Source organism: Falco peregrinus, chromosome 2, assembly GCF_023634155.1.
Source record: "Falco peregrinus isolate bFalPer1 chromosome 2, bFalPer1.pri, whole genome shotgun sequence".
In the NCBI taxonomy this organism is placed as follows: Eukaryota; Metazoa; Chordata; class Aves; order Falconiformes; family Falconidae; genus Falco; species Falco peregrinus.
In genome coordinates, this window is record NC_073722.1 from 13,547,561 (window position 1) to 13,567,622 (window position 20,062).

Genomic DNA, 20,062 nt, shown 5'->3' on the forward strand with positions numbered 1-20,062 from the left:
TATGAAGAATGGCATTTTAAAAATTTCTAATGGATTTATTAAAAATATGTCTTTTGAGGGAGTAACGGACATCATTAAGGGCTTTCTGTGCCCTAGCTCATATTACTTTATCTTCTTAAATGGGCAAAAATAGGGTGGAGGAATTTTGCACTGCGGACACAAACAAGTAACCTCAGCTTTGTGATCGCGCTCCCTCCTCCCCCTTTCCTTTGCCTGGTGTCAGGTCTTTTCTGTTGCGCAGTATAAGCTCCTCAGCAGAGATTAGGCCTTGTAGGTTTTGTTTTGTAGGGAGTGGGGAAAAACAAACCTGCACAAACATTTTAATTCTCTGTGACGTATTAAACTAGAGGAATTGCATTATCCTGGCCAGTTGGTAGCAGCAAGCTGTTTTGCCACCAGATTTATTTAGGTTGAACAGTTTTTCAGCAGCAAGAGATGAAAGCTCACAGAGTTTATTTTATGCTGGAACATTTTGTATGTTCTTGGCTGATGCAGAAGAGAAATATTATAGGGACCTGTACTTATTTATATAGCTCTTCTGAAAGTCTCAGAATGGTTTATAAGTGCTAAATGAAGTATGAGGCACACAGTTACATAATAGCCACTTTTTACAAATGGGGATAATCACAGCTTAGGAAGGTTAGCTGCACAAGACCACGTAGCATCGTTAACAGAGTAGAAATAATGAGTCACAGCCCTGAGTTCCTTGCACTTGTCTTCTGTATGATGGGTTTTAGGCACTTCAGCCTATGTTTGGCTATAAGAGCAGAGAGGTTATAAAGCACATGCTAGTTAAATAACGTCACTAACCCTGTTACCTCTACCAGATTTCTCACTGTACTTAGAATCTTGCTCGTATGTCAGTGCATTGATTGGCATTTTAAATTTAGTTGTATTGAGCCAAATTTCTTTTAAATCAGATCGTAAAAAGTTAATATCATTAGATAGTAATATTCAGTATCAAATTGTTCTTAATAAAAGGTGTTTGAATTTGAACTTCTACAGTTGTTCAATTGATTTTAAGATCTTGGTCTTTTTATATAGGCAAGCTTTTATTATAGAGTTGTAGGCAAGGTACTTAAGAATATCAAATCATCTCAGAGTGAGCTATGCCAGCATCTTGGGTCATGCTTTTGACTTGGCTCCAGTCAACAGCATAGTTTACAGAAATGTTTTGTGTAGTGCTTCGCAATCTGGGTCTTTGGTCAGCATTGCCCAACTGCTTGGCCTTTTCATTGGCACTTCAGCCATTTAAGGGAGCATCTGATTTTGAAATTGGAAAAGAACCATCTGTGTGAAAGTAGCACTACTAGTAAATAAATAAATTTTGTCTTAACTGCATGGCCTCTCAGAAGCACTGTGTAGAAGTTAAGATACAGTATAAAACCTTCCTGTTTACCTTTCTTGTTCTTACTTGATTATTCCCAATACTTCAGCGATAACAGTAATAGAGCACTTCATATGCAAAACCCTTGGGGCAGAGATTTGCAAACTTCTGGTGTTTGTTGCCAAGTTTATTTTTTACATAGCATTCTCACTCATTGCCGGTTGTACCAGCCCACAGCTGAGTCTGTACCAGTCCTTTTCCACTTTGTGCTGTAGGGCAACTTTCTAACGTAATCAGGCTTAAACTTTTTTAATTTGGTTTATTGTAAAGGTTTACTTTTCATAGGGCTTCTTGGTGTAACACTTGAAGGCACTCGCCTTTTCTAATATTAACACTTTGTCAGATAGACTTTCACGGAAGGTTAGAATTGTTAAGTGTTATTGATCATACTTATTTAAAATAGACAGTGTGATGAAACACAGAGTTTGGTCAAGTTGGCTGAGAACTTCCTTGCTGGGAGAGGGGTTACGTTACTGCCTGTAGGGAGCTTAGTGACTCTAATGTTCTCTTAGTTTGTACTCTTCACCTTGTTACCAGATTAATTTAAAGTGTTGCGTTGCGTGATAGAATAATATAGGGGAATGCTATGCTAATAACATGATAGCATATGATAGCATAATAGATCGGGGAATGATTAGTGCGTCTACTGCACTTGTATATGGGAATATGCAATAATAAAAAACGTTTAGAGAATGTAATGTTATGACAGGGTCGTTTCTGGTGGAGTTTGGGTTGTGCCATGGTGAGGGGACAGTGTGCAGGCTGGGAGCTTGGAAAGAAAGTCCCTCTGTGTCTGCAAGATTGGAGAGGTGGTTTTGGTACAGACAGGTGTAGACCTCTAGGGAACAAGATTAACAAATACAAAAAGATTCTTGGGGCTTCTTGAGTGGGAGATGCGCACTGGATAGGAGACCTCCCAAGAGTATCACTATTTCCAAAGTAATATTGTGACTAAAGAGGATTTAATTTCTTTGAGGGTACCTCAGCTTGCATCTGAAACATGACTATTCTCCTGTCATGCTAGATAGTCCTCAAGTATGTATTTTTTTTTGTGTAATTCAACTTGAAACCAGTTAACAGTTACAGTATTTGTTGATGCACTTCTTAGCCTTTTTGTACACCTTTTATGCTTGCCTCCGACAAATTACTCGCATGCAGTGTTTTCTTTGTTTCTGGTTTGGTGCTTAAGCCCTTAGTGTGAGACTTAGCTAGACTGTGAAACTCCTTCAGCAGCTTGCTTATGCTTGTGGCTCTAACCTTTCCGCAGGGGGTCATGCTGTTTATTTACAAAATTCCATTTTCCAGTTACAAATAGAATATTATTAAGAGAGTCTTCTTTTTACCAATTAGGTCAAAGTCCTAAAATTTTAAGACCTAAACCACATGGTTTAGAGCGAACTGATTCACAAACCATAGGTGACTTTACTACAAGAAGAAAGGGTATGTACTTTAGCACTGTATGTATATGGAGCTTTATAAAAATAAGTAAAACAAAAATTAAGAAAACTGTTACTCTAGAATAACTTTAACTCTTGTACAGTCTTTTTACTTCTGTTATAATCTAAGATCATGGGTGCATTTTCCTTGCCAAGTAAAAAGTTTCCTGTATAAGGAATTAAAGTCTTGAAGGCTTGAACAGCGCATGGAAACATTTCCTTGACATTAACATGGGTTCTGATCTCTTAAGTTGTAGCTGTTCTTATTTTGGATTTACTTTTTGTCTGTTTATTTAGAAGCAAGTAAATATGACTTACCTGTAAGTTGCTTGAAATAACTTTTGTTAGTCAATAACCTGAAATCACAGTTTACTTGGGTCTCCTACTGTTGGCTAAACACTGAAATAAAGCAAAATATTTATCTTCTGACCATTTACTAGTACAGAGATTTATTTATCCATCTTAAAGAGCATTGCAATTAGTCTGATGGGCTTTACTGAAGGTGCCAAGTTGGTGCCTTACATAGTCGCAAGAAATAGAGGAGATTACGATTAACGTTAAAAATCTCACAGAAATGTCACTGATCATTACTTTTGGTTGTTAAAGCCCATTGCAACTGGATGAAATATCCCTGCTATCCTCAGTGGGCTTTGGACAAATTTCTGACAAAGTCCTGACAATTTCTGCTGGAGCAGTACCTTGCCCACCGTTCGTACTTGCCAGGTAGTCTGAGGACTTTCTAGAGGACCTGAGCCAAGCTGATCACTGTTGTGTCACTCATGCTTTAGTATCATCTTGCCTACGTCAACTTCGGTTCTGCCAGTCCTATCTCATATGATACTTTATATCTTGAGATAGATGAGTTGTAGTTCCTCTTCTGAGTCTGTGGTGACAGCTTTTTATGAGCAAGTGAGTTAAAGCGGCAGAATTACTGGAGTAGGCTTGATATGCCTTGAGTGTGTAATTTATGACTTCTTAACAGAGAAAAGGAGAAAACTGTTTGGGATACTAAAGACTGATACTTACCCAGAAAATTTGGATTGGGAGTCCTTAAGTTCAATATATGATAGCTGACTTTTCTATAAACTCAATCTGAAGTGTGAATATAATGAAAGTATGATGACTACAGTTCTGCTTTTTCCTTGTGAGACAACCACACTGATTAAGCTGCTGATTTCTGTCAGTTCCTCATGTGGTCACTTATGAGAGCTCTTGCTCTTCGTGAACTCTAGTGCTACATGCCTGACATTTGGTCATGGTAAATCTGCTAACGGGCAGCAAACTGATGGGGGAGGTGTGTAGGGGGGAGGAGAGGAGAGGAAAGGGTGTTGTTATAATGGCATTGCATTTCATTTTCTAAAAACAGTTTTGGGGAGGATGAAGTTGAGATTCAAACTGTGACAGCAGTTTGATGGTGTGATATTTTTTATTTTTTTTTTAATTTTTAATTCCCCCCTCCCCCCAACTCCTTTTATTCTTTGGGGGTTTTTTCTAACATTTAGGAGGGGTGAAACATACAAGCTGGAGGGAGGGACAATGTGTTTGGCACTAATACTCTTATTATGTGTTCTGTTCTGTTCTGAAAATTGAATCTAAAAATGGCACCTTTTCTAGAACAATGTTAGCCGTCATTAAGGGCACATTGCTACTCTGCCTGTCTATTGGTAAGCACTGAAGCCAGGCAGAGACCTCTTGGAATTGAATCTGGGTGTTGGCTCATCTCTTTCTCTTTTGCAAACTTAGTCTTAGCTGCAGATTCTGCCCACACTTTGAGCTGTGAAATTGGTAAAGGCACATGTATGCAGTGAGGGCAGAGTCTACATAATAATAATAATTGTCCGTGAGCAAGAAAAGTACCCAGAGGTGGCTCTGCTGAAACAGGCCATCAACCCTGTCCTGGGCTTGTCAGTTCAACAAGTCACTGTGGCAGAGTAAAGACAGAATATGATGCTGCCATTTTCAGAGTCTCTTTTCAAAACAGAATTACTACGTACAAATACATCTTGCAAAATTCTTAAATTGTGCAGCGTTTTTCTAATTTATGTTGCTTTTTCAGTACCTGGAAAGATTAAAAATATAAGTTAATATATCTTGGTTTTCTGAGAACTGAACAGTGTCTCCTTTTCCTAACTAGTATTTACTATTTAAAAATAGTATTTATTTTTTTTACTTAGGCTTTGAAAAGCTATTACATTTAAGTTTGTTGAAGTATGTTCTGTGCTTTAAGATTATCTGTTTCTCACATAGCAAAACCAGCTCCACTAGAAATAAAACCTCTGCCTGAATGGGAAGAATTACAAGCCCCAGTTAGATCTCCTATCACCAGAAGCTTTGCACGAGAGTAAGTTTCTTAGCTTTTCCTCATTTGGATTAATTGTTTTTGTTGAGTGTTAATAAATGTGTGTACGTCTGTATTATATTTTTACCCTGTGTAATACAAATTAAGGTTCCTTTGGAAGTGTGTGTGTGTGTATGCTCATGGAATTGAATTGAAACAAAATGTGTCCATATGACTCTTTATTTTGTAATATTAAATATAAAGGACTGTGTATAATCAAAAAATGTGACACTCTAGTAAACATGAATGAAAATTTCATCTCTAATATGCTTATTTTTGTTGTTTACCAGGAGGTTTAAGATATTAGAGATGCATTGTTTGTAAAATAATTCCTGGTAATTAGCTCCTCCAGGTTTCCCATGTCTCCCAGACCGGATTCAGTTCATAGCACAACTTCCAGCAGTGATTCGCACGACAGTGAAGAGAATTATGTATCCATGAATCCAAATCAGTCCACTGAAGACCCAGTATGTAAAATCTACGTCTTAACTACTGTCTTCCTGTGCAGTCCTTACTTTTAAATCATGCAAACACAGATCCTTCCACTCAACATCACTCCCTTTATACTTCTAGATCAATATAGTAATAAAAAAATCTCCATAGAAAAATTGTAATTTTGGTAAGATTTCACTGAAGAAGTTAAGAGCATAACCATATATAAAGAGAATGGTTAGTATACATATTGTACAAAACAGTTCAATACATGACCTTTTTTTTTCCCACCCTCTTACCTAGGAACTGTCTCCTTTTTGTAATTGCTTGGGCTATGCACCAGTTCAGTATTGTGCCATCAAGGGAAACAAACCGTCTTAGGACCTCTGAGCCGTGCTTAAAAGCCTTTATTAAAAGGACGTCTTCCAAGAAATGTGGAAGGAACAGGGAGGATGTGAGGCCAGAAGGATTGATATTTGTTGTTCACATTCTATATAGACTGAGCTATGTGTATTTTTACTAGGCTTCTTTCAAAAAAAGAGGTTAGAAGGAATCTTTATGTACTGAATATATGTATTTTTTTCTCATTTAGCAGAGAATTTTCTCAAATGATAAAGTTTCAGATATTCAGCTTGCAGTTCAGTAAGTGAAGAGCTAGTTAGGAAAAGTTAATGATGTGTGCTGTGGTTTTTGTTTGGTTGGGCTGGAAGGCGAGAGGGAAGAAGAAGAAGCCATAATAATATTTTAAAGTAAGAGAGCAGCAGTAGACCTAGGCTGAGACTAAAACGTGGTCCAGAGTACCCGTAAGGCACTAGAGGAAAACCTGTATCTTGAGCTCAGCTTTTTGTTCAGTATAGTTTAATTTATTCACCCCATTTTCACAGCTTGGGTTCTCAGTAGGTAATACAGCAGCATTTTTCATCTTTAAAGCATTATGAAAGACCTTCTTTGGAGAGGGCCTTTATAGCACCTGTATTGTTCTGTTTGTTTGTCTGCCTTCTTATGCGGCATGTGCTAGCCCATTTCACTACACCCTGGACTCTCCTCTCGCAGTGCTGCTTGCTTCCTCATCTCCTGTTGCTCTGGATGCCCTCCCTGATCTCCTCCAGTCTCCCTCCCCTCCAGCTCACTATTGCTGCCTCTGGATGCTGCCTCAGTTTCCCCGAGCGAGGCCCTCCTGCTACTTCTCTGCTGCGGCAGCTCTGGCTGGGTGCAAGCTCACGAGCCTGCAGAGCACCTTGGCCTGTGCCTTGTCCAATGTCTGACCTGCCCGCAGTGCAGGCATGCTTCCCAGGGGAAGTGGGCTTCAGCAGGGGGGAGCTGGTGATGTAAAAACTTAGACCCTCTCTTGCAAGAGGCATTGGTAAGTAATCGGTAATGTCCCATTTTACAGATGCAAGAAACATCCCATTTTACACAAAGGTTTAGAATCGCCTCTGCCCAGGCTTCTCCCTGCAGCAGAATCGCAGTTCAAATTGGGGATTTCTGTTGATTCTTACAATGCCATTTCGGGGGTTTAACTTCTGTGCCAAGACAGTCTTAATTAATATTACAGCTCATATGGCCTGTCATTAAAATCTTCTGTTTGCTTGCACTGTTCATTCTTTAAGGTTGTGTTACAGATTTCCTTTAATTTTCATTTACGTATCTTTAAAGTTTCTGTTTCCTAATGCGTATGTTCTGCCTCTCTGTTTGGTTTGAAATAACAGATATTTTTTTTTGTTTAAAGAGCAATAGCTTTTTTATTTTGTGCTGGAAACATTGATACAGAACCTGATTTTTGTATGTTAAATATGCAGAAATTTGTTTGGAGAATTTGGACAACAGAAATTAACTTTGTCTTGGTTGTTTGTGTTTGTCCTTGTTTCCACTTAATATTAAATGAGTTTGACAATACAGATATAATGGCTAACTTCAATTTAAAAAGCCCAGCCCATTAAGCTTTAACCCATAAAGCATTTTGTTTCCTAGAGAACCTGAATGTTCCCAGATATCTCAAGCCCTTTGTTTTAAAATGTGCCAATTACAGCTGTTTTGCAAATTGTTCCAACTGCGTCTTAGAAAGGAGACCATGCTTTTCCATCCTTTTCTGTCATCGGCTTCGAAGTACCTTGTTTGGACATGTCATACTTCTGTTTTATTTAATAAAATCAGTAATATTCTGGTTTTTCTTTCAAGTTGCTGTCAGCCTTACCCTTCTGTCTTTCCTTCTGCCTTCTTCTTCATTTTTTGCTGACTGCTGCCCTCTGTCTTCCTTTTTTTTTTTTCTTTATCTTTTAGAGAAGAGTCCTTCTATTGTACTGTTCCTATAACACCTGTTAAGAGGGAGGGATCAGGCTGGGAGAGGAGAGAGGAGGTGAGGTTGTAAAAGTCTGGGCTAATTGAAATTTAGGTATATACAATGCAACTTCAGTTTAGGCAGCCCTACACAATCTTCTGAACTTTTAATCTTTTGGTCTTATCAGTTGAATAGTACTTCTTGATTTTCAGCTTAACCACAATGGCTTTTGAATGAAATGTAAAGTTTCATTTGAAGTTTTGCCACTATTGTAAGGCTGGAATACTTGTAAGGTATTTAAGAGCAATTCAAAGAAATAAAAAATTTTGTTGTTATGTAATGTTAAATTTAAGGTGTAACAACTTCACTTAAAAAGAACAAACCACACTCCATTCTTTTCTCATTACGTGAAAGGGACATTAGGTGGAAGGTACAGATTGGTTTGGTGGCAACCTTAAATTTGGGGGGGTGGGGGTGGTTTTGGGTTTTTTCCCCACTGTTGGATTTTGACTCTGTCCCGGTTTTGACTTAGCATATATCACCTTGTTAGACAATGTCAGTACAATTTGCGTGGGTTAACTGATTGCAAGAGCTGTCAGCCAGTTCTTTAACCTTTAGTATTTTGGCAGTTTATAATAAGCTTATTTGATAGTGTGGACCATTAACACATACCTTTGTAGCTGAAGTTATTTGTGTTATAATTTCAGAATTTGTTCGGAAGCAACAGTCTTGACGGAGGAAGCAGCCCTATGGTAAAACCTAAAGGAGATAAGCAAGTAGAATATTTAGATCTGGACCTGGATTCGGGAAAATCTACCCCACCTCGTAAGGTAAGCAGTTCTTCAACACTTGCATTTCTGCAATCAAGAGTTTAACATTTCTTCACAAGCATTTGCGGGGAAAGAGAACCTCCAGCAAGATCGTCTTAACTAATTTGTCAAATGGTCAATCGGAGAGCCTATGTTGGACCTTTCAGAGAAACATGTGCTTGTTCTATATTTGTTTGGGACATCTACTTACTTTTTGTTGTTAGTGGAAAACTTACGTTAATTATCCCTTGCCTTTCCCAGAAAAAGAGCAGTGGTTCAGGCAGCAGCGTGGCAGATGAAAGAGTTGACTACGTTGTGGTTGACCAGCAGAAAACACTAGCACTGAAGAGTACACGAGAGGCATGGACTGATGGGAGACAGTCTACAGAATCCGAAACACCTACGAAAAGTGTGAAATGAAAATACTGCTTTTTCTTCAAAGAACAGAAAGGAATGAATTTTGAAGCATTACAGAACCACAATGGCAGTGCTGTTCGACTGTACAGTACCTGATTTACTGGTGTGTGAATAGGTTCTTGACCGAATAGGATGGAAGCCAAAGGACGCTTTGAATCTGTCAAAGGATTTTTAAGATCATAAATTGGCTCTGTGGTCTCTGGAAAAATTGCAACCTGTAAATAGCATGTAAAGTATCACTTAGCTTTCAGAAAACCTTTTTGTTCTGTAGTTAACACATTTGTAGTATTACCATGTTTATGCACTTTTTCAGTTACAATGTTGGTTCAGGTATTCCCAGTTAGTGTACCGTAACGCCTGATTCATCTGGAGAATTTTTTTTTCCCCTTACACTACTATTCCTTACAATTTTAGGGTAATTAAGCTACATGTAGATACGGAAATTAATATTTGAACTTCATTTTAACAACTTAAAATTGATTTTGCAGAAATACTTTCACAATTGAATAATCTACTTGAAATGCCAAGAGATGACAGTTAGTTACATACTTGTTTATATTTAATACACGCAGGATTATTTGGAAGTCTACAGGTTACCTTCCTAACAAAAATTGCTGTGAGTTAATAATAATGAACTGTACTGGGTTTTAGACCTACAATCCTGGCTTATATGTTAGTTTTTAGGGGTGGAACTTCTATTGTATTTTATTGATGACAGTGTTTTGTGTTCAATGGGTGAAGATTCTGCAGGGTGGGATCTTACACTTTTAAAGACTGAATAATTAAATGTCAAGTAAGCCTGCAAACCACTGATGGCATGCAGTAATATTGTGATCTCACACTTATTAACAAGAAATAACCTTTATATTATTTACAGAAGGTAGAGTATATAAATCAGGTACGTACCAAGCACTATTGTGCTAATACACTGATCAGGTTTAGACAATGAGCTTTAGTTTTGTACTATTAGAAGTTCTAATGTCAGTTTTCAGTTCAAGATTAATGGGACAGTGTGACATTCACTGTTTGTAGTACTAGCAAAATACTGTGATTTTGAATTAGACATTAATTCAAATGGAAATACTATGTTTTGACACCATTGTGCCCTTCTTATGATCTCTATTTTACTTTAATCTCCTGCTTGGCCTTATATTTAAATCCCTATGCAACTGATATTTTATATCTCTGTTTTTAAAAATTAGATAATATACTTAAATGATCCCCTTGTAAACCACTTGTTGCTCCTTCCTGGTACAGGATTTTAAGCTCTGTATACTGTGATCCTTTATTTTACTATGCCAGTTCCAAATAATAATCTGCCTTGGTTTAGAAACATTTTTTGTTATTTGGAAGAAGATAGATTTCTTTAAATATGTGAACGAGTTAGGTCTAGATAGAAAACTTACTAACACTTTTTTTTTTTTACAAAAAAAAACCCCTTACCCTCAAGTAAGCAGTTGGTTTTATTTTCCTGCCCAATTGTTTTGGTTTGTCCAGGTCATGTAAAAGTTGAGCATCGAGCTGTGTTGTTTTCTGGCATGTTGGCCTTAGTACTGTGCCTAATCTACCATTGGTTGTTTCTTTCCCCTCACAGCCACAATCTACGGTATGTGGATTATCTTATTCTTAACAAAGGTTCTTTTTAAATTAGTAATATTTTGATGCTTTGAATGTTCATTTTGAAAAAAGAAACTAAACACAGTGCATTTTGAGGTGAATTTTAAATAAATCAAGTTGTTCGGTTTTGATGTGTAAACTCTGTCCTGTGAAACAGCAAACCAATGTCAATGCATCTTTGAAGGTGCCTAGATACCAACCACACTTCTTCGAAATTGTAGATTACCTCTTAGTACCTCTCTCAAAAAAAAAAGAAAAAGAAAAAGAAAGTACAGCTAAAAGAATTTTCAAAATGAATCTCTGATTTAAAACCAAGCAGCTAAATAATACCAAGCAGCTAAATAATCTGCACTCTGTCTTCTGTGAGCCAGAAGATGTTATGTGAGCCAGGGGACATTGATGGTGCAATCAGAAGTAGCTCAGATCCATAAAGATTCTGGAGCTACAGCTCAACTCTGCTTTGATGGTCCTCCTATCAAATAATAAACTTTTCTTTGCAGATGCTAGAGTCGAAGCACCCGTAGGCATGGCAAGTACTTGTAACTGATATAATGATAGTTTAGTTTTAGGATGCTGGCTTTAAGCATTTCATTAGTGCAATGATACTGCGCAGTTCATCTCCACTGCTGAGATGCCTGTAATTCATTAACACATGTGGTTCGATAATCACTTTGCTGTTTACTCCTACATAATTGTTTTGGTGCTTGCCACTGGGGAGAAGAATCCATACTGTGGACACCTACACTCATGCATGCACCCAAGGAGCAAGGTGATCTTGGAATATTTCAAACTTGTGTTTCTTTATTCTCTCAGTAAATGGGAGAAATTGAAGGAGAAGTTCTGGAAGGGCTGCTCATCTTCTCACTACCCCTAACCCATCTGTCCTTGAAATGCTTACCAACTACGCAACTATGTATTATTTTTAAAACTTTTGTAATTGAGCAGCGATATTAAATTTTGTTATCTGTACTATTTTTTCAGGTGTTGTGAGCACCTCTGATAGTGAACTGTAAATGCCTAAAAGAATCCGTTTCCTAGACTGGCCTCTCTTGTTGAGCTAGTGATAACCAGGTGGCTTTGCTCTAAGTTTGCTGATATCAGTCCTTGGTTTACAGATTACACTTACTCTTTCTTCACTTTAAGTTTGGCAGCATTCACAGTGTTAATTGTTATTATGATTGAGAATCCACTCTTAATTTCTAGAACTTTTCCCTTTTTTTTGTTAAGGAAAACAGCGGTTTGCAGCAGGTGTGGACAATACAATGTTTTCTAAGTAACAGGCTAAAACTTCTCTTTAATTGGATTTCTAAGCAGTTTTCTCACCCTAATTCCAGTAATACATTTTCTCTACTTACATGTTGTCCAAAGTGTGTTCAGAATCAGAGCCATGATACTCACTCTGGATGATACATCTCATTTTCACCTATAAAGCTAAAGTGGGACTTCATGCTGCAGGTCTGAGCTCTTGGATAGTCTAAGGATGTGAGTATTAAATTGAAAATGTGAATCCTAAAATTGTAGGTGGTGGAAGGCAAGCTAGATTGATGTTAGCCTTGTGTAACTTTCAGTTACTAGCTTTGTGAGGACATTCTAGTTAAGAGAGTTGGGTGCTGGTGGAAACTCCAGCAGATAGCAGTGCAGAAGTAATTTGAGAGTGGTGGTTGTCAAGTGTTCTTTTTCAAACAGGTGAGTTTGTTCTATTTTCACTAAAACCAGTTGTGGATATAGTTTTCATTGGTGTATGTCATAAACAAATCTTTTAAAACTGCAAATATACGTACACGTGTAATAGGTCTTTTTACAAATATATAGAATCTTGCTCACAAAAATCAAAAGAAGAGCTCAGTGCCTTGTGCACTAAGATTAACTCTAAAGATGGTTTGGTATCATTTCATGCTATAATCTGAACAACTTGTTATCTGGTAAGTACCAATCGCCACACTTTTACACACTGTGACATAATCACTATTACCTTGTGAACTGCAGGTGGAAACACAGCGGTTCTGTTTTGCTAAAGATTTGTAGAGTGACATTGAAAAAGATTAAAAGGTAAAAATGTGATCATTAGCTTTTTTTACTTTACCGAGATTTGTATTTATGTAAAAAAAGAAATATTAACAATCCCTTCACGTATGGTAGTTGTGACATAGTGCCACACATAGGGTGTACAGCTGAATTACAACGTGCTGGTTTAATTAAGTAACAGGATTCATTGCTCCATGAAGCCTAAACAGGGGGTGATGGGCAGCTCTATAGCTTTCACGTGGCAGTATGAGCTAAGCAAGATTTTTATCACAGTGAAATTTAAGCTTAGCTGTTACTGACTGCAGCATTCAATTGGTGTGTGTTTGTGTATGTATATATAATAGCCTTTCAAAACTAATTTGGAGACTTGGCAGCCCTGGGCAAACCTTCCATTCCTTCCTTTACTGTAGAGGTTTGTGCCATCCAAAGCCAAAGGATGTTTATTTGCTCCAGAAAAAGATATTGCCATACAGTATCAGTGTGTAATTTTAGAAAGCAGTATCACTCAATCTGTTTGGATATTTTACACCTGTAGCTCTTAAGAAGCTGAGCACTACCCACAAGTGAACTTACATTTGGAGATAATCCTCCGTATTTCTTGGCATCTGCTCTTGGTCTCTCTGTATTGCACCAAATGCTGCTTCTTAAAGTTAGTTTCTTGTTGTCTGTCTTACTACATGGGAATACTAATGTGGTCCATGACGACAAAAAACTGGTTTGTCCAGCAATTAGTATAATAAATATTCCACAAAATTACTGTGTTTGATTGGGTGTAGATGAACCAAATACCAAGGTGTGAGGTTTTTGTTTGCTTGTTCAGTTAAAACAAAAAGCCAGTTTGAGTACGGGTCTCAACCTGATAAAGTGCAAAGCAGGACAAAAAGAAGGTGCTTGAGGTGGTTATGAACAGTGTCTTTTACATTAAAAGTTTCCCATTATATGTTTATGATTCAGCATCCTTGATGTTACTTCTCAGTAACAGAAGCAGAACAGCAGGTATCAGATGCGTGACTAGCTGAAAGGCTTTTGCCATCTCCTCATTAGATAAACAGAGCTAGACTGTTCTGATGCCAGTGGTTTTCTTATTAGATGGTCTGTACAAGAAAATTCCCATGTTTTATTTGAAAGGGACAATCTATGTTTGCTTCATCTTTTTTATGAGAATCAAGTTAACTGAAGTGTACAGTTGTGTAATCTGCAGTGTACATACTTAAGAAATACTAAACACTTTGGTAATACCGTCTTGCAAAATAACTATCTCACTGTGGTGCCAAATTTAGTAAGCCAGTAGAACTATTTTTCAGTTTCTAAACCAGAAGGCATGGGTCAATGCCTTTTGCTTCTGTGTATAATAACAAAAAGTAGAACATTAAAAAAACTTAGTAATTTTGAAATATTTACTATGTTAAAATGGAATAGAAAAAAATCCTATACCATTAGAACGTAAAATACAGAGTTGCTAAAACGGAGACGCTTTAACATTTTTTTGCAGTTGTAAAATCGGCATTTGTAGTATCATAGCGATTCGCTCTGGAAGATTCTTACAGGGTCCATCGTTGTCGCCAAGCCTTCTACTGGTAAGTTCTACCTGCAGTGAAACAATTAAGATTTTGTAAATTTTGAAAAAGGCCAGTCCTTCTATTATAATAAGATTATATTAAGTGCTGTTTGAGGGTTTTTTTGGCTGGTGCTGGGTGCTAGTGTGTGTGTGTGTGGCTTGCAGAGGGTACCCAGGTGACTTGATTGCAGTTCGGGAGAGGGTGTGGGAATCCAGTCTTTTGAAGATATTTAATAGGTGAAATACAAAGTAGAACCAGGCTTAGTATTACTTGTAGAATTGGCTGAGGACTGTTAAGTATGAAATAAAATGCTTTTGATTTGAAAAAATAAAAGGCTCACAGTAGGGCATCTCAGTGTTTTTTTCAAATTTAGTGGTAGACTTTGCAGGTGTGTTGAGCTGTTCTTGAACTAGCTGTAACTAGCTAGCGACTAGCTGTGTAATCCAACAGTGCCACTAGATGCCCAAGGAACAACACTTAAAGCTACAGGTAACTTAGAGATTTCTATTCTAAACCCCTTTTTACAGAAACTATGTGGGCATCTGGAAGCTGATCATTGGTACTGAATGCGATCAAATACAACTGGGCAGCTGAAAGTTGCCTTTACTACATTATTTTTTTAATCAGATAGCTAGAATAGGAGGAAAGTATAATTATGCCTTATTTTTCCTGAACTCCTACCTGACTTTAAATTATGTAAGAATTCAAATTTTTATGCTACTTTCAGGGAATATACTTTGGAGGAAGGAATCACTACTTGTTTCTGTGCATTTGTGCTGTGGATTTACACACTTAAAAGTTATACAGACTAATTGAAATGTTTGTTCAGGATTAATTTTTTTCCTTACCTGTTAGTGGTGAAGGTTGCTGGCCTGGAAGTTTTGGAGATGCCTCACACTGGCCTGCTTGAGTACATCAATATGAGTCTGGAGATAATTGCAACAAAATCGTGATTCAGCCTTCTGCTGAGGTTATCTTCATAAGTAATACATGTAAATCGTGGTGTTGTTTTTTAAAAAAAAATCATCATACTTGAGACCAAAACATCAAAACAAATGGTGTTCAGTTAGGCATGGGGTAGCACTTTCAAAGGGCATTAAGCATAGCAGGGCTGCAAGTTCCCTGGGCACACAAACGCAGTGTATGATCTTCTGAGGAGCAGACTTCAATATTCAATGAACTGGTGTATCCCGTTTAAGTGAAATTTCCAAATTTTTTTTCAAAATAGTCCCATTTCTACTTAGGTATGTAAATATAAGTTTAGGAACTAAAGATTAAAAAATGCTGTTTGTGGTTGTTTTTTTCCCTGCATAAATGAAAGGAGTGATGATCTTGAAGACATTTTAACCATTAGCTCAGCTCGCTGGCAGTTCAATATGAAGGAGCACAGGTTAGGCTTAGCCCTTAAAGAGCTCTTTTTAAAAGAAGGAAAAAAAAGTAAAGGAGCCAACCAGGAGCAGGATTTAGCCTTTGATCTGCCTTGCAGTGAGCTTCCTTCCCCTTGTACGCTGTGGAGTGCAGCTACCCCTGGTTTCAGCACTCAGCTAACAAGTGGGGACAGGAATTCTGTGGCCAGTGCCAGAGTGGCACCAACAAGCTCTGGAAAAGCGGTGCAGTGGAAAACTATATAAAGAGTTGAAGCAAAAATTTAGTTATGGAGAGGGTTGGTGGGTGGTGGGTTTGTTTCCTCATAAAAGGAATAGGGTAAAATTTAGGATTAGGATGCAAGCACGCTTGCTGCTAGCCTTTGCAGGCTGTGTTGCACCTTGCTATGAATTTAATTGTTCACCCGTTTTTTTGTAGTGGTATCTGTGGTCTGGGGTCTTTTTGTAGAGTATCCTTGCATTTGGTGCACGAGGAGGAGGGCCGTTTTTTAAGGCATGGGGCTAAGGATCAGAAGATGTTGGCTTACGCTTTTTCTTGAGCCAGCCATCCAAGCTGCCCTGGGATGTCGTCCCCTTGGAAGACTTCAGCAAGAAGCTGAATTCGGTGCTGATTTATGGTCAGGTCTGGTCTTGAACTGTGAGAAAAGGCATTATCACAAAACTGGCTCTGGAATAAACAGTGGGCACATGTGGTGAGCTAAAACATTGTTTCTGTTGCATTAAGGAATTTCTGAAATTAATGTCTAATATATTTTGCAAGTGTTGATTTTTTTTTCTTCTTCTTACAGTGAAAATCAATGTATTAACAGTGATGACGAAGCTGTACCTGTGCTGATGTACAGAGTTCTTGGCTTTGGTTTACTTTTGGACTTGATGGGTTTTTTTAACAGGCATAGCATGACTTTGATGGCTTGTTTGGCTGCTTGGTTGGGGGGTGGGCGGGGTCTGTGTGTGTCTGTGTGTGTCTGTGTGTGTCTGCCTGCGTGTGTGTCTGCCTGCGTGTGTGTCTGCCTGCGTGTGTGTCTGCCTGCGTGTGTGTCTGCCTGCCTGTGTGTCTGCCTGCCTGTGTGTCTGCCTGCCTGTGTGTCTGCCTGCCTGTGTGTCTGCCTGCCTGTGTGTCTGCCTGCCTGTGTGTCTGCCTGCGTGTGTGTCTGCCTGCGTGTGTGTCTGCCTGCGTGTGTGTCTGCCTGCCTGTGTGTCTGCCTGCCTGTGTGTCTGCCTGCCTGTGTGTCTGCCTGCCTGTGTGTCTGCCTGCCTGTGTGTCTGCCTGCCTGTGTGTCTGCCTGCCTGTGTGTCTGCCTGCCTGTGTGTCTGCCTGCCTGTGTGTCTGCCTGCCTGTGTGTCTGCCTGCCTGTGTGTCTGCCTGCCTGTGTGTCTGCCTGCCTGTGTGTCTGCCTGCCTGTGTGTCTGCCTGCCTGTGTGTCTGCCTGCCTGTGTGTCTGCCTGCCTGTGTGTCTGCCTGCCTGTGTGTCTGCCTGCCTGTGTGTCTGCCTGCCTGTGTGTCTGCCTGCCTGTGTGTCTGCCTGCCTGTGTGTCTGCCTGCCTGTGTGTCTGCCTGCCTGTGTGTCTGCCTGCCTGTGTGTCTGCCTGCCTGTGTGTCTGCCTGCCTGTGTGTCTGCCTGCCTGTGTGTCTGCCTGCCTGTGTGTCTGCCTGCCTGTGTGTCTGCCTGCCTGTGTGTCTGCCTGCCTGTGTGTCTGCCTGCCAGTGGTCTGCCTGCCTGTCTGTCTGCCTGCCTGTCTGCCTGCCTGCCTGCCTGCCTGCCTGCCTGCCTGCCTGCCTGCCTGCCTGCCTGCCTGCCTGCGTGTCTGCCTGCCTGTGTGTCTGCCTGCCTGTGTGTCTGCCTGCCTGTGTGTCTGCCTGCCTGTGTGTCTGCCTGCCTGTGTGTCTGCCTGCCTGTCTGTCTGCCTGCCTGTCTGTCTGCCTGCCTGTGTGTCTGCCTGCCTGTGTGTCTGCCTGCCTGCCTGCGTGTCTGCCTGCCTGCCTGCGTGTCTGCCTGTCTGCCTGCCTGTCTGCCTGTGTGTCTGCCTGCCTGCCTGCCTGCCTGCCTGCCTGCCTGCCTGCCTGCCTGCCTGCCTGCCTGTCTCTGCCTGTCTCTGCCTGTCTCTGCCTGTCTCTGCCTGTCTCTGCCTGTCTCTGCCTGTCTCTGTGTGACCTGTTGCCTGCAGCACCATTAATCTGAGACTGGAACAATGATGGTGACAGAGAAGCGATGGCATTGAAGTAGGCCTGATTATACCTACCTTTGAATGGGACAGTCCAGCTCAACGTTAGTGTTGTGAGGGGCTAGAAAAACTGGCAGTACCTAATCTCACTTGCGTAATATTTTACTTTCGCATTTTAAACTAAACTTCAAAAAACAACAAAACCCCCTAAGATCTGAATGCAAATGAGGCACTCTCTTCTTGTACCTTCTTGAATCCAAATGACTACCATACATCTGATGGTGTGACCTGTGACCGCAAACAACTCTATTTCATTCCTTTCATTTCCCAGACTTTGGGAAGATTTACAGTGTTGATACATGTGCAGTGATGCCTATTAGCATAATTGCTGCAAAGCTAATAGTATCATTTAGAGTTGGCCTTACTTGTGATGTTTCAGTTTCTTGTTTAACAAGAAGTCATCTAAAGATTATTGAAGTTATGATTACACAACTGCACAACAAAACTGAAAGACATGTTGCCTGAGAGATTTGACAAAAATCTGTAATTAAACTACTCTTCACTAACTTCATAGGCATGTTAATAACTAGTTGTCTCTGCAATTAGTACTGGCTGAGGGAGGATTTTTTGCATTATTGTGTATTTGACCATGTGTTCGTGTTTAGCACATCTGTAACCCCTGTCATGAGCTTCTTTATGCTTTTAATTGAAGTTCTCCATATTCAGGCTGTATATGGTCTGTTACGATTTTGTGTGTTCATGAGCATCTTTATGTTAACTTAGAAAGTCCTCTTTCGTGTTCTGGCTGGGGTTTTGGGGTGGGGGAGGGTGGTTTTTTTGGGGTGGTTGGTTGGGGTTTTATTGTTTGGTTGGTTTGGGGTTGGGTTTTTTTGTGTTTTGTTTGTTTTGGGGTTTGTGGGGTTTTTTGCATAGTCATCTGCTAAATTTCTTGAAGTCCTGAAAGCAGAGGAAATGTAGAACCTTTAGTCTGACTTTCCACTTTGGACAAAGAGATTTTTTAAAAAAGTATTATGCCTACCCTCTGTACTTATTAGAAATCTAACAGTTTGCTTTATTTTTGCCTCTAGTTGAGCCTTTTCCTCTGAGCATGGCAGAGATTTCAGTAACTCTGCTGTTCCACAGCATGGGTCTCTTCGCTTGGAAATAGCTTGTCCAAAATTCTGAGGCGGGAGTTGACTCCTAGTGAGGTTGCTCTCTTGCAGTGATATAGGGTCCGTGGCAACTTCAAGTGAGTAATACTGAATAATGAAATAATGGATGGATTAGAGCTAGAACTAGGAGTTTGTTGAGAAGTGAGTCATCCATTCAAAAGCATTTGGTTTGATTAGTATCCTGTTATGGTTATCCAAAAGTACTCATATGGTATTGCAAGTTGTATGCAACCGCAAGGCTAATGTTTTACACCCCCAGCCCCTGACGTGGCAGAAAAAGAAAATGCTGTTTCTATTGTGGAATTCAGGTTTAGGCTAGGAATATTTTCTAATATATCTATATAATGTTTCACCATTTGTTTGGGGCTGGTATTTTCTTGCATATTAACTTTGACATTTTGGTAAAAACTATTCTATCTCTATGGTAAAGGCAGTTTCTTAGGATTAAGGGAAACGGAGAAGCTAAAGCCATAGCCACGAAGATAAAACCAATTTTGAAGTAGAGATGAACGATATGGTGTAAATCTTTTCTGGTAACAGGCATACAAATATCTCAACACCACCCATGGACATGGTACTGTTTTATTTTGCTGGATGGCTGAGGATCAATGAGATCTGGATGGAGGTGATGCTTTTCTCCCCTCTCCACCAAACCAGATCTTACCTGGCGATTTAAGTCTGATTATAAAGAAATGCTTTCAAAGATGCTGAAACATCCTCAGCTCTCTTCCCAAATACCTGAGTCCTTCCAAGGGATCTTCTACCCCACTTTTTTTTACCACTGGGGGTGAAGAAATGGGGGAGTGTAGCTTGCTTCCCACCCTTACCTATGCCACACACCACACAGGCAGCACTGCATCATCTGAAGCAACTCTAGAAGCGGAGAGGAGACAGAAGCTGAGGCAGAGCAGATTAAAACTGGACTCAAGACTATGCTGGAATAATATAGGTGGCTAATTACTACAATTTAGTATAATTTGCTGCTGCATGTATTTAAAAGTTAAAGCCGTCTCCCTGAATGCAGAGAAAAGCCTTTAGCGAAGC

The 20,062-nt window shown here is 39.6% G+C and overlaps 1 protein-coding gene across 9 annotated transcripts in view; it reads left to right on the top strand.

The window, feature by feature from the left end:
• GAB1 (GRB2 associated binding protein 1) overlaps positions 1 to 10,842 on the top strand; it is a 101,289-nt gene extending 90,447 nt beyond the window's left edge. For 6 of the 9 annotated variants that reach the window (XM_055795223.1, XM_055795224.1, XM_055795219.1 and 3 more), the window contains exons 7-11: positions 2,738 to 2,827; positions 5,071 to 5,164; positions 5,505 to 5,628; positions 8,579 to 8,701; positions 8,942 to 10,842. In XM_055795223.1, the coding sequence (XP_055651198.1) occupies positions 2,738 to 2,827; positions 5,071 to 5,164; positions 5,505 to 5,628; positions 8,579 to 8,701; positions 8,942 to 9,100 (590 nt within the window). In that variant the 3' untranslated portion in view covers positions 9,101 to 10,842. The remainder of the gene's footprint in view (positions 1 to 2,737; positions 2,828 to 5,070; positions 5,165 to 5,504; positions 5,629 to 8,578; positions 8,702 to 8,941) is intronic. The other 3 variants (XM_055795225.1, XM_055795221.1, XM_055795222.1) reach the window with 1 other exon arrangement.
• Positions 10,843 to 20,062: the final 9,220 nt, after the last annotated feature.